This window comes from Rosa rugosa, chromosome 4 (assembly GCF_958449725.1).
Source record: "Rosa rugosa chromosome 4, drRosRugo1.1, whole genome shotgun sequence".
Classification (NCBI taxonomy): domain Eukaryota; kingdom Viridiplantae; phylum Streptophyta; class Magnoliopsida; order Rosales; family Rosaceae; genus Rosa; species Rosa rugosa.
This window is the reverse complement of record NC_084823.1, coordinates 57,513,361-57,534,102: the sequence shown is the minus strand read 5'-3', so window position 1 is coordinate 57,534,102 and position 20,742 is coordinate 57,513,361. Positions and strand designations below refer to the sequence as shown.

General features: G+C 37.7%; 2 protein-coding genes across 4 annotated transcripts; one reads left to right on the top strand and one right to left on the bottom strand.

The window, feature by feature from the left end:
* Positions 1-1,508: 1,508 nt before the first annotated feature.
* Positions 1,509-7,282, bottom strand: LOC133707297 (DNA-directed RNA polymerase II subunit 4-like). 3 transcript variants are annotated; one of them, XM_062132857.1, is made up of 6 exons: positions 7,134-7,282; positions 6,615-6,720; positions 6,418-6,495; positions 6,046-6,079; positions 5,879-5,947; positions 1,509-1,826 (listed from the first exon to the last, which is right to left on the bottom strand). In XM_062132857.1, the coding sequence occupies exons 1-6, from the start codon at positions 7,180-7,182 to the stop codon at positions 1,764-1,766; spliced, it is 399 nt and encodes a 132-aa protein (XP_061988841.1). In that variant the 5' UTR covers positions 7,183-7,282; the 3' UTR covers positions 1,509-1,763. The 3 variants fall into 3 exon arrangements, with proteins under 3 accessions (XP_061988841.1, XP_061988842.1, XP_061988839.1); XM_062132858.1 differs by lacking the exon at positions 1,509-1,826 and adding an exon at positions 4,934-4,998; XM_062132855.1 differs by lacking the exon at positions 1,509-1,826 and adding an exon at positions 5,188-5,558 and having other exon boundaries at positions 7,134-7,270.
* An 11,063-nt stretch (positions 7,283-18,345) lies between these two features.
* On the top strand, positions 18,346-20,651 carry LOC133707104 (purple acid phosphatase 17-like). Its single transcript, XM_062132640.1, has 7 exons — positions 18,346-19,001; positions 19,156-19,312; positions 19,452-19,559; positions 19,652-19,779; positions 19,880-20,008; positions 20,121-20,188; positions 20,298-20,651. Exons 1-7 carry the CDS (start codon positions 18,798-18,800, stop codon positions 20,524-20,526), a joined length of 1,023 nt encoding a protein of 340 aa, XP_061988624.1. The 5' UTR covers positions 18,346-18,797; the 3' UTR covers positions 20,527-20,651.
* The last annotated feature ends 91 nt before the right edge of the window (positions 20,652-20,742 follow it).

Genomic DNA, 20,742 nt, shown 5'->3' with positions numbered 1-20,742 from the left:
TTATTGGGGATATATCCTAAAATTCTTCGCTTTATCGGAGATATACCACAAGTTATAATAGGTTTATAAAAACAAAAACAAAAAATACTCTAGGTGTTTCTTTTCTATTTTTTTTATTTTATATTTTTATAAATTTTTTCTTCAACCTATACACCACAAGTTATAATAGGTTTATAAAAAATAAAAAAAAATACTCTAGATGGTTAAAAAGTCGCTCGCTGGTCTATAATATTTGTGATATATCTCCGATAAAGTGAAAAATTTTAGGATATATTTGTAAAATATATCTATAAAATATAATAGGTTTATAAAGTGAATAATAATATGATATATCCCCAATAAAGTGAAGAAATATTTGTAAAATATGATTAAAAAAATAAATACAAATATTTCTTCACTTTATTGGGGATATATCCTAAAATTCTTCGCTCGCTGGTCTACGATATTTGTGGAACATCTCCGATAAAGCGAAGAATTTTAGGATATATCCCCAATAAAGTGAAGAAATATCTGTATTTATTTTTTTAATCATATTTTATAGATATTTCTTCACTTTATTGAGGATATCTTAAAATTCTTCACTTTATAAACCTATTATATTTTACAGATATTTCCTAAAATTCTTCGCTTTATCAGAGATATATCACAAATATCGTAGACCAGCGAGCGGCTTTTTAACTACCTAGAGTATTTTTTTTTGTTTTTATAAACCTATTATAACTTGTGGTGTATAGGTTGAAGACAAAATTATAAAATAATAATAATAATAATAAGCGAAGAAAAAGAAAAAAAAACAAGAAAATAAAAAAAATGCAAAAAAAAAAAACAGAAAAAAAATGCAAAAAAAAAAATCTTTTTTTTTTTTTTTAGTTTTTTTTTTGTCTTGAAATGACCATTTTAGCCCTCAAAAGTCAGACTTAACGGTCCAAATTGGACGGAATAGTAGAAATTGGACACGGATGATGAAATTTGAGAGTACAGGGACTAACATGATTAAATTGAAACTAGAGGGACTAACATGATGACGACCCCTAACCTCAGAGGGGTAAACTGAAATTAGTCCTAAAATGAATCTATTCAATAAATTCTGAACTATCTACCCGGGCTTTAACATTAACTAGTTGCCAAGGTTCAAACTAATGCAACATGTATGTATATATATGGTAAAATATAGTACTGTTGATGAGGACTTTGCTTAGCATGTAATAACTAACAAAATAGACTAAACATGATTCCTTTTACAGAAGTCAAGGAGATATATAGATAGTTAAAAACGACATCCCTATGTTGGCAGTTAATGGAATGATTATTACCTACTGGTCGATGCATTGAGCTATAGCAAGTAAGAATATATTCACTTTCCTAAAACCGACCCTCTTTACGACGCTATGGCAATTAATTTGGTCAACTATGTTGTGGAGTGAAAACCGTGAAGCACATTGTCCCAAAGAAAAAAAAGAATGATGAAAAACAGTTCCAAATTCTTATCACTGTTTGTTGAGAAATTTACCAGATGGGATGTTGTTATCTCGTTCTCAATTAATACAACAAAAGGAAGGCATCAATCCCTCCAAGTACTGGGCTATATCTTGGTGGGACTTGAAGAAGATTATATGAATTAAGATCTTGTATAAGATAGAGTATATATTGAGAACAGTTTGTGCATTTCTCTTTCTTATAATTGGGGCCTGCATGGTTAGTTGGTGCGCGCAGCTTAGGGTTTGTTGACAGTGAATAAGCTAGCCCTGCCTGTTGTTGGTGTGCTACGTATATACGTAACCGGTTGAGAACGATACCGCAGCATGGCCGGCCGGCCTAGCTAGCCACTACATACACAAGTCGTACATACAAACTGAGCTATTAGGTAGCTTACACACACAGAATTAAGATAAGAAAATGTAGCAAAAAGGAGAAGAAGAGGAAGAAGTAATTAATCTCGATCGATCTGTACAACATGCAGCTGGGCTTATTTCCAGATTTCATTTTTCGATCTTCCTTAGCTTTGAACAAATTAAGGTTTCAGAATGCAACCACAATGATACAAGCTAGGTTAAGAACAAAGACAAATAACATGGATCGGATCGATCTGAGTAATTAAGTCGGTGGTGTGTGAATTGTGATGCAGTGGCCAAAAAGAGATCGAAAAGAAAAAGGAAGAAGAAAAAGAAGAGAGATGGATATTGGAGAGGTCCTAATCCACCTTTTACAGTCTTTACTGTACATGCAACTCACCACACTATGTCCAAATCTTTTTTTTTTTCTTTGTAATTTTCATTTTTTTTTTTTGGTCAAATTTGTAATTTTCATTGGGAATTAAAAACTTTGCTCAACGGGGAGGACTGGAGGAGGGGTCAAGTCCAACTTCCAAGGCAAAGGTCTATGCATGCATACAAAAGCAAAAGCAGCAAAGAAAAAAAAAAAGAAAAGGAAAAAAAAAAAAGTTGCATTGAGAAATGATTTTGCAATCGATTGCTTTATGATTGAATGAAAGAAAGAGAGAGAAAAGGTATTGCAGCAATTCCAACACGCACCTTTCTTTTTGACAATAAAGAAAAGAAAGAAAAAGCTAGGTCTACCTAGACTAGAAGCTTGCTTAGTAGCTAGGCTGGTGGCTAGTAGGCCTAAAGCTTTGAATGAAAATGAATGAGTCTTCTCTTCTCTCCTCCTGTCTTGCTTTATGGTGAAAATGGAATGGGGTGTTTGCTTTGCCTTTGAATTAACTCTGTCTCTGTTTGGGATTTGAGTTATTTTGACTTTTGTGTTTCCCTTTCTTCTTCCTCATACTATCACCCCGATCGAGGCAGCCACTGCCTGAGAGACCACACACTCCCAGAGCCACTCAGGCTCAAGCTCAGACTCAGAAGAAAACCACCGCCCCGTCCTCCACGAGCCTGAGCCGAGCCGGTTGGTCCTCCTAGCTTAGCTTAGCTTAGCTAGGCTGTCTCAGAAATCATAACACCATCATAATTCAATGATTTCAAAAATGTTTCCGTGGAGAGAGAGAGACAGAGAGAGAGAGAGAGTTATGAGAGAGGCACAAACTGGACTGGGATGTCACTCAGCTTTCACATCCGCATAGAATACCGAGAAAGATGTTGACGTTCCTATGCATGTATGGCTTTCACCTTATAATAATAATAATACAGATACAGACATGAATGAACACTCCAAATGGCTTCACTTGAAAACACGAAGTCGAGGAATGGTGAGGAGACTGAAACAAGGCCTCAAGTCCTCAACAAGCAATGGCTATGGCGGGTAGGGGTGACTGGAGAGGGGGAGAGGAAGAGGGAGAGGCAGAGGGAGGCAACTGAGCATGAAGCTAGCCAGGGTTAAACAGTGACCTACCTACTCGTTAATTCAATATCAAGTTAGGCTGCTTTAATTCTTATCATCCTTATCCTTCTGTGGGTTTCTTCCAACTGACACCATGAATGAATGAATACAATTAATTTCCTTCCTTTCTTCATTGTAATATTAATTCCATTCTCTGTTTTAATTTCTTCTTGTCACGTAATTATGTCAGTCTATTAGAACAGGTTTCGTATTAACGTGGATGCACTGCCACCAGCCACCTGCATCCATCACTTTGCCAGGGCTAGAGACCATCGCATATGTTTTTATCATAACTGAAACTCAGAAATAATTAATTTCATCATGCTTAAAATTATTGGACCATACATGTTTGATTTTCAAAAGATATATGCATAATTTGGATTGGACAAACATGCATTTGTTCTGCACCCGGATTCCACTTTAGCTAGCTAGAGTTAAATTTACAAGACGAAGTATTGTCTAATCAAATTATGAACAGAAGACAGGAAGCAAAGGAAACGAGATAAAGGACCAGATTAAGGTTATAAGAATATTACTTGAATTAAATATGAATAATACGGGGGGTCGGGTGGATTAGACATGATTTGTGGACATGCAATCTTTGAGTAAAATAAAAACGTTGTTCAAAGAGTGTTTTGTATTATTTGAAGTGTGCAACTTCAGTAGGCAAGAGCTATATTGAGGCCAGAGTTATAATTTAGCCTCAAAAATATTATTCTTAGTTCATAAATAAATGAACCATCTCCAGTAAGACATGGCTAAATTTTAGCCCTTTCAAGCTTTTTATGATTTTACATTATGTTTTTCAATTTTATGATATTATTTTATTATAATAATATTTTTGTTTAGACTCAAATTAATTCTTAAGACAAGAGACAAGAGCCACTGTCTGTAGCCATGTTTAATTAAGCTTAATTGATGTTCATTTTCTATAGGTCCTACAAGAGCCAAAGAGCCACCTTCAGGGCTATTTTCAGCTCTCCCCACCCCTCTTTGGACCTGACCCCATTTATAGCTCTTTAGACATTCTGTTGTTGGATTCATAATTTTGAAAAAATGACTAGGGATCTCATTTTGGCCCTCTTATTGAAGATGGCATAAGTAAGCACAATTCGTCCTAAAATTTTTCTTTATAACTCGATCTGAATACATGCCAACTATCATTTTCTTAATATGCAAAAATGGTTAGAGGTTTTAAATTAATTTGAATTCTCATTTTCGATTTTTGAGGATAGAGAAAAAAAAAATTTAATAAATGTTATGGTATATGTGGTACCGAGCTAGCGCATTAATAGTCAGAGCATGGTATAGAAGTGTGATACATACGCTACATTAATTGCACCCCGTGGGACATGGGGGGACATGCATGGCACAGTATAATCTCATCTTCATGATGACCTTATTATTGGGGACTGCTACTCGGCTACTCCAGTATTCCTACTACTACTTTTCTAGTTTCTGTTATACAAAATTGCAAACTAGTTTGTCTGTTATTTTCGTGGGACTGCATCTATATAGAATATAGATAACCCGATAGGAACTATTTGAATAGGGACCTGGACCTGGACCTGGACCGGACTAGAGACATCTGTAATGGACCAGCTAGCTTCTTAATTTAACTCCATATACCGATGTCTAGCACTGGGCTAAGACCCACTGGACCTGACAACGCCATGTGAACCTTCTTAGTAGGATTCGTAATTACTAGTGATCCATCTCTCGCCTAACCGTCAAGCATCTACTCATGAAAGTTTTGAATGGCAAGTATCATGCCACTTACTATTATCTTCTTCTTGTTAATTTCAGTCTTAAGGCTGGGATTTAAAGAAAGATAGGAATATTATGTAAGGAGTGAGACAGAATTTTATTCACGTCAAATGATAAAATAAAGAAAGGGAAATTGGTCCACGAAGAAAAACTAAAAGGTATATGCAATACATTTTGAAGCAGATGACTTAACTACCCTAAAGAGAAACTTACGGAGAAAGAATCAGCTAATCGATTGGCATACGAACAAGCCATTTTATTCACTGAAGATTAATCTAATGTGGGCTGGTCGAAAACAAACGACCATTACAGTTAAACATGCATACTTAAAACATACTGATATAAGCATGGATTTGTTTATTGATTTATCCAATAAATCACTCAAACTTTTTAATCATTAATAGGTCATTCAACAATCTCTCAACGGCTTCATCATCATGCCCACGTCCTTTGGTCTGCAGTTTGATAGAGTGCAGAGATATTCAATCATTTGAACAAAGATAGATTACCAATTCTCATTCATGTGGACTTCTTTTTAATTTTTATCAAAGACCTATGTATTCTTAATCCCCCATTCGCAAGGTACATCTGTAGTTATCGATCTTAATTCCCTCGACAAGATCGGACTTCTTTTCAGTCTGAATTCTCTCAATAAGATTTGGTACGTACTTACAGGAACCAATTCAAGCATCCATGCATGCATATGTGTAAATGCATTATACACATGTAGTAGTGCAGTCTTTAAAGTAAAAGTAGAGTATAAACAGGTACGTACCTTGAGTGAGGGCACAATTGCCTTAGCCTCCTCCACAGTTTCAGGGCAAAGATTCCCGATCACAGCCAGCTGCAGACATGCATATATAGAATTATACAAAATAATATTACTAGCTAGACGATGAGAATAATTAAAAATAGTGTAACTTATTGTTCTGAGTGATTTACCTCGAATTCAGCCAACTGGTATCTACTGAGGACTCTGAATGGTACTTAGTTAAGGATTGATTAAATACAAACAATGAATCAAAGCTTTTTCCAAGAATAGCTTGAAGTTGCCCACAATAAGTACTATAAAGAGGTATACCAAGTGCACCTAATTAATTACTCAAAGGAAAGAGTGATCATGAGACCAAGAAACACACAGAAAGTAAACTCTCACAGAAGAGATAGCATATGCATGCCAACATATCTCTCTCTCAGGTATCTTCTTCTAAAGATCTCACCAAATCCATCCATGTATTAACCAATTTAACAGGAGGAGGTATATCTGATCAAATTCTTTACACTATTCAATTACAAGGAAGCATGGAAGGATACTCTCGAACTTGCTTTACAGAGCCTTGATTCGTGAACCGACTGAAGCGCTTGACATACTGCAGCGATTTCTCAAACACTCTGCACACAAAAACAACATAATTTGAAATGATTAAGCTCATTTCTTGCCAATTGAGAATTGATTTTTATGTGATATTGATGATATATAAGAGTGCATATATAAATGAAATACAGCTTACTGGGGAAGTGGAGTTGAATCGCCAGACATTTGCTTCATCTGATCATATCTATGCTCAAGAAGAATGGCTACCTCACTATTCATCAGACATTTTGCCTTCAGAAAATCTGAAAATAAACCACAATTAACCTGAATGTCATTATTAACCGCTCATTGATTGAGTAGCAATTTTATTTTCTAATGAAATCAAACGACGTACATTTCCAAATCAATTTGGTAGGAAAATCAAATAGCGCTGGCTAGGTCATGAAACTTGCATGGTTGTCATAGAACACATAATATATTGTAATGTCAATATCACATCTTAGGGTTGAGAGTTATACTGTCTCACATATGTAGGTTTTTATCTTTAGTGCAAAATTGATTGTTTTATGGATTTGCCTTTCTGATACACAATATTGTGCACAGGTCTCTTTTTAAAGCGGTGTACGATCACATCAACCAAATTGAAATTCTGGAATACAATTTAGATATTTAATAACTTTGAGAGAGGAAAAACGAGAGAGAATAGACTAGATACCCTCTCCGATTTTGAGCTCTGAAGCGTCTTCATCTTCTCCTCTAAGCATTGTGAGAATTGAATTGAGAGAACTAAGGAGGAGGTTTTGTTTCCTGCGTTTCTTGGACGTAAATAACAGCAGATCCCTGATTAGTACTGCATAAGATTGAACAATTCTATAACCGACCTGTAAGTCTAGGGCCACTGAAGAACCCAAAACATAGTTGGGTTGTAAAGGCCTACTTTAGCCCAATACGCTTTTTGAGCAAATCATTCTAGCCCTTTTTTTTTTTCCTTAAACATGTTCCGTTAATATTTCTTCAATTTCAACAAATTTTAAATATTTTATCAATATTAGTTAAGAACATAAAAATATGACTATAAATAACGTTTTACATGGTTTGCAATGGTATTAAGGCACTCATGATTGAAACATGTTAAACCTTGTTACCAGTATTTTTCTTACTGTTGATATCACTTATACCACATACCGCCAAGCATAAGCAACGACCTCGTAGGTGGGGTTCCACATCGGAAATATAGAATAGAATGAGATTTCCTTTAACTATAACAGGAAGTCCTCCCCTTCTTGGAAAGGGATGGATCCATGATCCCTATACTTGTATCACTACAAAGGCTACTTGGCCTCACTACTAGTGGAATCTCTAAGTGGACGTAGCCTTGCCTCAAGGGCAAGGTGAATCACTATACATGCTTGTGTCACTCTCTCTCGGTCACGCTTCATACTTAGGTCTCGTATTCTCACACATAAACATTGGCGATAGAAGGAGGGCGCCTAGGAGTTTGGGTGTGAACCTCCAACCTTGAGCAAGAGTCATGTACGGGTACCACGAGTCACCGGGTACATGGGTACATGCAGGACACCCCTCACCCAAGCCTCCGAGGAGCCAAACGGGTACCACGAATCAGCGGGTACGTGCACATCCCACTCCCGAGTACCTTCAACTCCACTCCCAAGTTCCACTCTTCTCCGGGACTCTCACGAGTCAGCGGGTACGCACACCTACCGGTACCTCTCCATCCCGCTGCCATGCAACACATCACTACCCGCTTAGGAGTTAAGGTCCATTTGCATGTAGACTCGTAGCCCTGCAAGTCCCTGTGACACCTACTCATTCACTATCCCGGTATAGCTCAAACCCGGAGTAACATTCAGGTACCGCACTATTGCAACCCATCCGGGATCCTCTTTAACATGGAAAAATGCATCATCCCAGCAGCTTTTTCACCCTCTCGCTGACCAATCCAGCAACACCTCCCGGTAGTACACTTCGGATGGGTCTTGGTGACCAAACCTTGAAACTGATCCCATCTCCTACACATCCCGGTGGCATCATGTATAAGCTGGAGTCCCGGGAACAACACCATTTCAGGAAGCCGACTTTGTTCGACGGTTCGAGCAACAAAAAAAAGAATGGAAATTTACTTTGGACACCCGCTCGGTACCATTGATCTCGGTCCACCATGGTCATTTCGGCCGGTACTCAGGGATGTGTCTCGGTGTACCAGTGACCGAGACCCTGGCTTCTACTTAATTGGACCCGCTGGGTTAGTCTCTTCACAGGCATCACAGTAACTGTCACCGGTACCAGCTCTCTTCACCTTTGGGTTTCTCATCCGAGTTCAGAAAAAGGGGAGGAGAAGAACGACATTCTACTCTGGGCACCCCACTACCCACCATCTCTCTCGGTAACTGTCACTGGTACCAGCTGTTGCTCTAGATCACCGTACCAGGTACCGCTCCAGATCGCCGGTACTAGCTGCTTGTACATCATATTCTCATGAACACACCCAAATGGTCTTGAGGAAACCACTACGATGGTAGTTTGGTAATGTGCACCACTCTCTTTATATTCGCTTGGGGTGATGCAATATCGCATGCAGCTATGCTAATTCGTCTACGACCTACCGCTACTCAATATATCTCTGCGTTACAGCTAGTGACTGGGTACAAGTATTTCGTACTTACGCACATTTGAGTGAGCCATTTATGTGCTAATTGCGCCGCCACAGCGCACTATGACAGGTCCTTACAGACGAATGGGCAACTACGTTGGATTTGAGACTCCGACAATCGTCCGCCACTTAATGCCCTTGCAAGGCGATCTCATTACCGCTAGATTTGCGGGTTGTCACTTTGATGAGACAGTCTTCCCGTCGTTAGGGGGAGATAAGAGCACGAATGTTCAGCAGGAACGATAGGAATTGTCGTGGTCTGTCCCCACTATGTCTCATCTCGATCCCTACTAAAGTGACGAGATTACACATATCTGCTGCAAACATTCCTGCAAGGATGGACGTCCCTACTAGAGGACATAGCGCCACCCTACACGGAGGTAGGCATGGCGCCAACGTCAAAGAAAGTGGCACTCTGGCGTTACAGGCCATGGCCCCAGCTAGGATGCATGGGAGGCCCGTGGGTTCGAAGGATACTTTGGCACAACCCAATCCTTGGATCATCGACACTCAAAATCCGTCTCATGAGTATCTTCCAGATTATGGTTATAGTTGGGGGACGCCTCAATGTCAGAACCTATTCCTGAGAATATAGAGCTCTATGAAACTTACACTAGTGTACATGAGACGTGGGATAGAAACTCCATCATAATTGATGATGTAGTCGCGCATTTCGTTGCGCATGAGTTTGTTGAGTCCGATGATATCGAACCATGCTCCGTTGATAAATGAATGCCAACGTAGAGAAATTTGGCCTAAATGGAAAGATGCTATCCAGGTTAAGATGGATTCTCTAACGAAGAGGAAGGTTTTTGAGCCAATGATACCAACACCTCCTAACATAAAACCTGTTGACTAATGGGTCTTCGTTAGAAAGCGTGGTGAGAAAAAGAGATGGTAATCTCGCCTTATGGCACAAGGCTTCTCACAAAATGCCCTGGAATCGACTACGATAAGACATATTCTCTCGTAATGGAAGTCACTGCACTCTACTACCCTGTCAGTTTGGTAGTTTCCGAATAACTGATCATACAGCTTACAAATGTGGTCACTACGTATCTCTATGAGGATCTAGATACAGAATATACATGAAGGTTCATGGTGAACTTCATTTACCCAAGTCAAGTAGCTCTAGACCACGGAGCGCGTTTACAATAAGGTTGAAACACTCACTAAAGTGACTACTTGATTGGGAAGAGATATGCCCGCGCGTTTCCATAACAAGTTTTGGATTCTATCACGGTTCATGTTGGACATGATCTTTATTGGAAGCCCTTAAAGAGTTAAGGGAAACCGCCGAACACTTGAAATCCGATTTTGAGATGAAGGATTTTGAGAGAACATGATTATGTCTCGGTTTGGAACTTGAGCATCGTGTTGATAGATGCTTAGGCATTTTGACAAGGTCAAACCTTCAAGCACCCTCATGATAGTCCGTAGTCTTGATCCTGAAAAATGATCAAACTCGTCCGAAGGATGATGACGAAGATGTGTTAGAAGCAGAAGTGCCTTACTTGAGTACAATAGGCGCATTATTGTACTTAGCTCAATGCACAAGACCGAACATCTCATTTGCAATGAACTTGTTAGCTAGATATAGCTTCGCGCCAACGCGACACCATTGGATTGGTGTAAATGATATTTTTCGGTACTTGAGATGTACGATTAATATGGGCTTGTTCTATCCCTATAGAGAGATGATGGATTCGGATCCATCACACACCAGGAACGCCGCCAACACTGGCCTGCATCCACTATCCCCAAACGACATGTGTTTTGGAAGGTTTTACTGATATTGGGTATCTCTCTGACCCACACAAAGGTCATTCCCAAACTGGTTAAGTGTTCACCATGGGTAAAGACCATGATATCTTTGAGGTCTACAGAACAGATCCTAATCGCTATATCTTCGAACAATGCAGAGATTATTGCTCTTCACAAAGTGGTTAGTGAATGTATATGGATTGGATCCATAGTTCCGCATGTTCGAACAATTGTGGTTTGAAGTCTACCACAGATGAGCCTACGAGCATATAGGATAATGGTGCTTGTTTTGAAGCAAGGCTACATCAAAAGCGACAACACCAAGTATAATCAGCAATAACAGACTCTCCTCAAGATTAAAGTGAACTACGTTCAATTTGAGGACAGTGCGGCAGGCTTGCTCACTAAGTCATTGCCTAAATTCTAGGGCTGGGTTCGGATCGGTCCGGTCTGAAAAATTTGAAAACCGAGTCCGAAACCGACAATGTCGGTTCGGTTCGGATCGGTTTTTGCAAAATGCTGAGACCGATGACAAAACCGACCCGAAAAAATCGGTCCGGTCTATCGGGCCAAGAAATCTGGCAGGAATGCAGAAACTGTAAAGCAAGTAGAAAATGCAGAAATGCAGCAAATCTGCAGGGCAGAAAATGCAGAAACGAAGAAAATCTGTAATGTAAAGCAGAGAATGCAGAAATGCAGAAAAACTGTAATGCAGAAATGCAAAAATGCAGCAAAACTGTAACAGAAATGCAGTAATGCATTAATGCAGTAAAACAGAAATGCAGTAAAGCAGAAATGCAGTAAAACTGTAACAGAAATGCAGTAATGCAGAAATGCAGTAAAGCAGGGAATGCAGAATGTAGGAACTTGTTAAAGTCCCACATAGAAGAAAGTTTTAAGGTTTATAGCCTTTATAAGACTCCATCCTTCCAAACTAGTGGATGGATGACAAGTTAAGATGTGAGCTTTGGGGGCTTTGATGGGCTTTTCCTATTGGATTTCCCATAAGAATATACATATATATAAAAGTCAAAGATGGCCTTAGGCCGCAGGGCTCGGTTTGATTAAATTTATTTTTATTTTTTGATCTAACACAGAAATGCAGCAAAAACTCAGTGCAACATTATTAGTTCTAACCGGTCCGGATCGGTTCTAACATATACAAATGCAGAAAATCATATACATGTACAATTATCGGTCCGGATCGGTTCTAACCGGTTCTGCAAATACTGAAACCAAGACCGAACCGGAAGACATTTTAATCGGTTCGGTTTAGCCCGAACCGAGGATTTCTGTTTTCAAAACCGACCCGAATGGTCGGTTTCGGTCCGGATCGACCCGGTTTCTCGGTCTCTCAGGTCAAACCGCCCAGCCCTACTAAATTCCACTTTCGGGAAACATGTTGGTAGCATCATTTGCTGAAGTTATCCGAACTCCCATGACTGTAGTCATCGGGAGGAGATGCAGACATTAGGGGGAGATGTCTACATGTATGGTCTCGAAACGTGAAGGGTGTGTTGTGCTCTTTTTTCCATTCGACCGAGGTTATTTTTGTCCCACTGGGTTTTTGTTACTCGGCAAGGTTTTTAATGAGGCAACGAGAGGAGCACCACGTTTGGGTGACACAAGGGGGAATGTTCAAGTAAATTCAGAATATGTGTCTGACCCAAACTATATGTTACTTGACCTAGTTGTAATAGGGTTTAGAATTAGAGATATTCTCAGAAATATTCATAGATATCCGATTAATTGTACGATTATCTTTCCTTGTACAACTCTGATTCTATGTCTTGTAATCCTCTATATAAAGAGCCTCATATTATCAATGAAAGCACGACTCAATTCTCTCCTAATTTTGGTTTTTCTTAAACAAAAACATAATTTTTTTTAAATAAAGGCTATATCAATTACACAAGTAAATGTCCTTGACGAGATTTTATATTTGGAAATCATTTTATATTAGTCTCATCATCACATATACATTTTTATTTATTTATTTTTTTCTTTTTCCTTTATTTGCTTAGTGACTCTAGTTCCGACTATCCAAGGACTGTGGGTTAGCCACTAATCCTCGTGGTACGATAATATTGGGCACAATATTTCCCTATCTTGAAAATGATACGTACGCTTGCGTAAATGTGTATCAAGTCAATGGCGCTGTTGCCCGAACTTCACTCTCATACCTAAATTCGACATGGATTTTAGCTTTCGAGCTCACTTGACAACATTGAGGACAATGTTGGTTTTAAGTGTGGGGGTGAGGGCTCGGGCGCCTAGAAAAAAAAAAAAAAATTAGATTAGCTTTTTGTAATTAGATTTTAGTGGTTAATGCCTTTTTCCAACTCCAATGACGAGCCATTGACTTAACTTGTTATGATTGTGGATAGATTAAGCATGATCTAGGACTTTGAATTTGTTTTGTGATTAATTGTATATGTGATCTATGCTTGATTATATGTGTGCACATAGCCTATGTTAGGTTCGTTCATCATAGTTAGAGAAGCATATAGATTATTCGATTAACTTGCATGCCTTATTTGTGAGCTTTTGAGCCTAATATCTATAGTGTATGCATCGTTCATTCACTTATTCTTTCATGTGTGTACAATTTCATGACATTGCGTATCTAGAACTTGCTTGAGACCTCTCGAGGCTACTTTTAGCTTGCGACATGATAGAAAGGATTGAGGCATTAGGACTGTATACCACCATGGTCAAAGAAGCATGTGCCCAAAGATATTTACCACTAGATTGCCACTTTGAGCCTATTTATATATTTAGCCTTTTTGTTCATTACCACCACAAATTCCTACCTAGCCTATACACTCTTATCCTACCCTTCCATGGTAGTTGGTGAAGCGATTCGAGAGAATGACTTTATGTTTGAGTGCTTCAAAAGAAGAGAAAAGTCAAAAGTGTGAGGTTACAAAAGAATAAGTGTGGGGGTGAGTGTGTGTTTAGAAAAGAAAGTTCTCAAAAAAAAAAAAAAGAAGAAGAAGTAGTTGTGAAAATAAAAAGAAAGTTCAAGAAAAAGAAAGAAAAAAAAATTGTGTGAAGAAAGAGAAAAAAAAAAGAAAAAAAAAGAGTATTACGTAGTATAGTGTGGGTTGTACATTGGGATTAGAGTGAGTGAGTTAGTATTTGAAAGCAAAAGTCATATATCTCTACAAGAGAGAGTTGCTTCATCAACTTCTATGGACTTTGTATTTCCTTATCCTTCATTTCTTTTAGCCACTTGCCCTTAGCCCCATTACAACCAAATAAAAGACCTCTTGATCTTGAATGTTGTGGGTTACCTAGCGGAGATGAGATCGAAGAGCAAGCATATGGAGGCGCATGTTGTGAAATTGCTTTTGAGTGAAACATATGTATCCCCTAAACACTTGAGCGGTAATATGTAGTGAACCTTTGTGAGTTTAGTGGGTTATATCGGGTCTTCTATGTGCCTATTTGATTATGGTGGATTGATTTGACACATGGTCAACACATGCATATACTTGAGCATTTCTCACATGTGCATTTTAATTGCCTTACAAATTCATAATTCCTACGTTATGCTTTGTCGACCTCATGATCATTTACATAATTAGTTCTCCGAGGGTTATGGTTGAAAAGGCTAATACTACACTATCTTTATGTTTGTGAGTTTGTAGATTTTCGGATTTTGTCTCATTTAGTTTGCTTGGGGACAAGCAAAGTTCAAGTGTGGGGGTGTGATTACACGTATTTTTATGCGAATAATTATATCTAAAACACTAGAAATAAGTTAATCCTCAAGTCAATTATTATGTAATTAATCCATTTTTATTATTTCGTAGGAAATAAGCGGAGTTACGAAATCGAGACAACCGACACGAAAAAAATAGAGTAAAGGAGAATTTTCTATCACATGACGGGAAGGTCAACCATGAGTCGGCGTGCGGTCAAGATACGCAGAAGTAATTTGAGAAAAAGAAATGAATAAAAGAAAAGGGAGATAATTAAGCTAATTTAACCATTAGTTTTAATTAACTGTGGTTAATTAAGTGTTGCACGTTGCTTAATTGAATGCATTGGAAACCAACACATGGCAGCAGCACATTGGTGGTTTAATTAAGCATGATGGTTTAATTAAACATAAGAAGCACAGACTTTTCTTCCGCGCACACTAGCTATTTGGCACGTGCTCATTGGAGCAAATCTTGTCCATTCCTTCTGTCCTTGCCATCACGTGGACGGCCACCAATGATCATTCAATCTCACTATATATATATCTCGCACAGTAACATGAAGAGAAGAGGAGAACCCTAGTACAGAGAGCGCTGCGCACCACACCAAAAACAGGGGCAGCCCTTTGGGCTGCTCTCATCCTCTTCTCCCATCCTCTTCTCCTCCATTTTCCATATTTTCTTTAGTTTTATTTTAGGGATTTGAATGATTTACTCACCGAAAGGTTTAAAGATTCATCAAAGACTTCTCCTCTACAAGATTCAAGACTTTGGTAATTGTGGGAGTTGTAAATCAAGACTAGTCACGTAGCTTTTTAGCTATTTGTAACTATTCTTGTTTTCTCCTACACTTCTCTTCTCTTTTGTATTTGAATTTTGTAATTTTGATGTCTATGATTATGAGTAGTGAGTAATTTCCTTGTTGGGGGTTAGGGTTGTGTGCCCTAACCCAAATTTTGTGTAAAAGATGATTAATTTAATGTAATGATGCAATTTTCATATGATGGATGTTTATATCTATTTTTGTTGGGTTAAAATGTATGTCTAGGAGCCTAGTCAACTCTAGGGTGTGTATTTTGAGCATGTCTAGGACGGAGTTAGAGGCTTGACCCCCTCTAATTCCTAAGCTAGAAACCTTCAATTTCGTATTCGAGGGGTTATAAACATGGTAATTTACACCCGTTGCGTGATTGCGCGGGCGGGTCGCTTAGTAGTCTAATTCCTCGATCTCTAGGCCTCTTGATATGAATTAGGGACCCTTGAACCGGCTCTAATTTATGTCAAGTGAGTTCCTACGACCCTTGAACAGGAGTAGAAATACCATGAAAGGGAATTTCGGTCCTTGAGCCTTGAACCGCCTTGGATACGACTACCGCCAAAGTAGGAGACTTGCATCTACATTATATTAGCTTCCGACACATAGAATTTGGGTGAAGGAACCTCCCTAACACCCGACATTCCCATTTATTTGGTTACACTTTTATTAATTTATTTGCATTTTTATTAATTGCTTTACATTTCATTACATTTTGTTAATCTAAAATCAACTCTCAAAATATTGAACTCCAACTCATTGTAAATAATCATCACTAGGCTCTTAGTTTTGATTAGGCTTTGGTGGAAATCAAAGCCGAGCATTGCTAAGGCTTGGTGCCTTAGAACAACATTTTTATTTTTTTCTTTTTCCTTTATTTGCTTAGTGACTCTAGTTCCGACTATCCAAGGATTGTGGGTTAGCCATTAATCCTCGTGGTACGATAATCTTGGGCACAATATTTCCCTATCTTGACAATGATACGTACGTTTGCGTAAATGTGTATCAAGTCAAAAAACGTCTTTCTTAATATATAAAATCAAGCAAACACTCTTTTTAGGAGAACTATATTTTCATACATGAATGAAGAAAATAGGTGCAGTAAAGAAAAAAGAAAAAACAGCTATGACTATATAAAAAAAAAAAGCTCAAAACCCCTTTTATTAGTATTATATAGACATATGTAGACATAAATTACTAATATTATATTATATTTTAATGATAATAGACTTGCACAAGTCAGTGAGCACTAGAACCCCTTAGTATTAATGAACGGACCCATTGACCAAAAAAAGAGACCCAGTTAAAGTATAAGTGTAATAGTATATTAAATACTCTCATAATAGTAAGTATATATGTTTAATTAATATTATATATACTAGTCTGTAATCACATGCACGAAAAATTTTTGTTGTTAAAATAAAAAAAATAAAATAGAAAAGTGGGTGGTTATTGCAAAAAAAATAGTTTTTGTGGTAGTTATTGCAGAGAGAAAATAGTGAGAGTTGTAGAATCATTTTTTTTTAATTTTCTTAATAAAAATCGATTTTATAATTGTCCTATTTATCTTTGTGATTTAATTTATTATCAAATTTTTTTTAATCTTTTAAGGTTAAATCTGTCAAAATTTTCAATTTTGGTTAACAAAACATCTTCTCTTAATTGGCCAATTTTATTTTTAATTTTTTTAAATTAAATAAGTTATAGCAATTTCCGTCCCTGATTTTGGGGAAGTTTCACCTTTTTTCATAGGAGGTATTGCAATTTTTTCAAATACGATATAGTCTATTGACTATCTTATCCTCATATAAAAATAATTTATTTATTAATATTTATATTATGTGAGGGTATATATGGTGCTTCAAAAATTTAACCATTTCCTCAAGAATTGGCTTAATTATATATATATATATATATATATATATATATATATATATACAGATCCTATTCAAAGCGGAGCTCCGCTTTGAAAATTTACGTGTGAAGTTCAAGTTTTTGGTCACTTTTCGGTCGCATATCCACATCTCGACCGTTCAGTTTTTAGGTACTAGTGTATAGATCGTCTCTGCAAATTTTCAGCTAAAATGATGATCGTTAAGGCATTGATAATTGCCTTAAAGCTAGTACGGTTCAGGTTGACAGATTCAGTCCGTCCATTGGTTTAAGCGAGTTAGATACCTTAACGATAATCAATTTGGCTGAAAATTTGCAGAGATGATCTATACACTAGTACCTAAAAAATGAACGGTCGAGATGTGGATATGCGACCGAAAAGTGGACCAAAACTCGAACTTCACACGTTAATTTCAAAGCGGAGCTCCGCTCTGGATTGGATATGTATATATATATATATATCCTATCCAGAGTGAGGCCTCACTCTGAAATTAACGTGTGAGGTTGGAGTTTAGGGTCACTTTTCGGTCTCATATCCATATCTTGATCGTTCAGTTTTTAGGTACTAATGTATAGATCATCTCTGCAAAATTTCAACCAAATTGATGATCGTTAAGGCATTGATAATTGCCTTAAAGCTAATACGGTTCAGAGTGGATAGATTCAGTTCGTCCATTGGTTTAAGTGAGTTAGATACCTTAAATATCATCAATTTGGCTTAAATTTTGCAGAAATGATTTATACATTAGTACCTAAAAACTGAACGGTTGAGATGTGAATATGAGACCGAAAAGTGACCCTAAACTTCAACCTCACACGTTAATTTCAGAGTGAGGCTTCACTCTGAATAAGATCTGTATGTATGTATATATATATATATATATATATATATATATAGGGGTTAAAGAGTTGACTGGGGCACGGGACCCACTATGATCCTTAGTGGCTCACTGGCTCCTCGTTGGTATATGTGGGATACTTTTTGGAACCTTTCAAAGCTCCGAATATCCTAATTTTGGTTCCAATAGAAATAGTTATGCCCTCGCATATTCGCATCTCACCATTCAATCTTTGCTATCTTTTACGTATATGCACCTCAATACCGTGTCTCTATATTCTGATCCATCTGCTCATGTTCTCTGGAATCGAACCAATAATTCTTCTCAGAGGATATAGTAAATTAAGATTAAACATCACTAACATCACTACTATAATTCCTTCGTATTCCCCCCCAACACTACCGAGTTGGTTGGCGAGATCTAGTTCACCAACCTTGGTTGCTGGACTCATTTCTGTGGGTACCTAATATCTTATCCCCCAAATCCCAGGCATACCATGTTCTAGTATTAAGTAACCAAGTCCAGTTGCAACCCATTTCATGATCATCTTTAACCAAGTGGGCGGCTTGTCTCTTACTTTACTTACCACATTATAAAAGGGCTCTGGAGCTCGATCTGCCCCCTTACCACAAGGAAGAAGATCGACTAGCTAGCTCCTTTTTCATTGTTTCATATATACTCTAAAATAGTCATGGCCCTAAATATTCCTTGTAAGAAATCCAGGACCTCGTGCTTTTTCTTGGTCCTCCTCAGCTCTGTTCTTTGTATTGTAACTACATCTGCAGAGCTGCAGAGATTCGAACACCCCACAAAAGAAGATGGATCACTTAGCTTTCTAGTGCTTGGTGACTGGGGAAGAAGAGGAGAATTTAACCAGTCCGAAGTTGCCTTTCAGGTTCCACAACTTGACTCCCACACTTGTTCTAATTCATATATTGTCACTTATATAGTACTGATAAACTTCATTGGCTACACACATATATATATATATATATATATATATGGTTGTGTATGCTAAACAAATTTGTAACTGTTTCTAAATTGGGCAGATGGGAAGGGTTGGAGAGAAACTTGACATAGATTTTGTGGTTTCCACTGGAGACAACTTTTATGATAATGGATTGAGCAGCGAACACGATACGGCATTTGAGGAGTCATTTACCAAAATCTATACACAAAAGAGTCTGCTAAAGCAGTGGTACAGCAGTAAGTTCCCAATGAAACTAAAAGGCTTTGTTTGTATCTTTGTTTTAAACTCCATTATTTGACGTTAGTAAAGGTAGCTTTCTTCACTTAACTAGTTTCCAATTTCTATATATACATATATATGTATGTATGTATGTAGTTTTAGGCAACCATGATTACAGGGGTGATGCAGAGGCTCAACTCAGCCCCCTGCTAAGGAAGATTGACAGCAGATGGCTTTGCTTAAGATCTTTCATTGTTGACGCAGGTGAGCCCCTAAATTTTGGAATTTCCGATTGATTTGGCTACATGCATGAAACTAAATTACTGAAATGTGTGAGGTTCTATGAATTTTGGCAGAATTAGCAGATATTTTGTTTGTGGACACCACTCCTTTTGTCAATATGTACTTCACAAGCACAGAGGACCATACTTATGATTGGCGAGGAATTCCTTCTCGCAAGGCTTATATTCAAACCTTATTGAAGGTACTATTTTTTTAGATTTGAGAAATCTAGGTTCAATTTAGAGGTTAATTGAAATAGGCGGTTGAATGTGTATGACTATACTGATGTTAATTTTGCACAGGATGTTGAGTTGGCATTGAAAATGTCATCTGCAAAGTGGAAGATAGTTGTTGGACACCATGCAATTAGAAGCATTGGGCATCATGGTGATACACAGGAGCTTATAAAGCACCTTCTCCCAATTCTTCAGGTATATTAACACAACTTAATTAGATCACATCTCTTGCTAAAACAGAAGATGCACGAAAGCTATTTTTATTCATTGAAGCCAACTAATTAAACCCTTTATACGTAAATCTCAGGCCAATGATGTAGACTTTTACATGAATGGGCATGATCATTGCCTAGAACACATCAGTGACATCAAAAGGTGGTAAATCCTGATTAAGAATTGTCATATGTTGAATCTTAGTTAAAATGGAAGATAATATTGTTTGAGCTGAGACTAATTGCGATGAATGTGCATTCATATTATGCAGCGGAATACAGTTTCTGACGAGTGGAGCAGGATCAAAAGCATGGAGAGGAGACATGAAGAATGAGGAGGGTTTGAACAAACAAGGCCAGCTGGTCAACTTCTTCTATGATGGTCAAGGCTTCATGTCTGTGCAGTTGAATCCCACTCGAGCTGAGATAGCTTTCTACGATGTGTTTGGCAACGTCATACATTCTTGGACTACTTCCAAGCTGCTTCACCCATCTATTTGATTATGTAAAACTGAATCGATAACTTACTTTTGTAGCAAGCTAGCTAATTAGCCAGAGCCTAGAATACATATAGATCTCGAAAGTAATCCATGCCACTTAGTTGCAATTGCAGCTGTTCGATCTCATTCATTCTTGTACTTAACCCTATCCATTCTTCTATGTGTTTGGCAACGTCATACATTCATGGACTACTTCCAAGCTGCTTCACCCATCTAT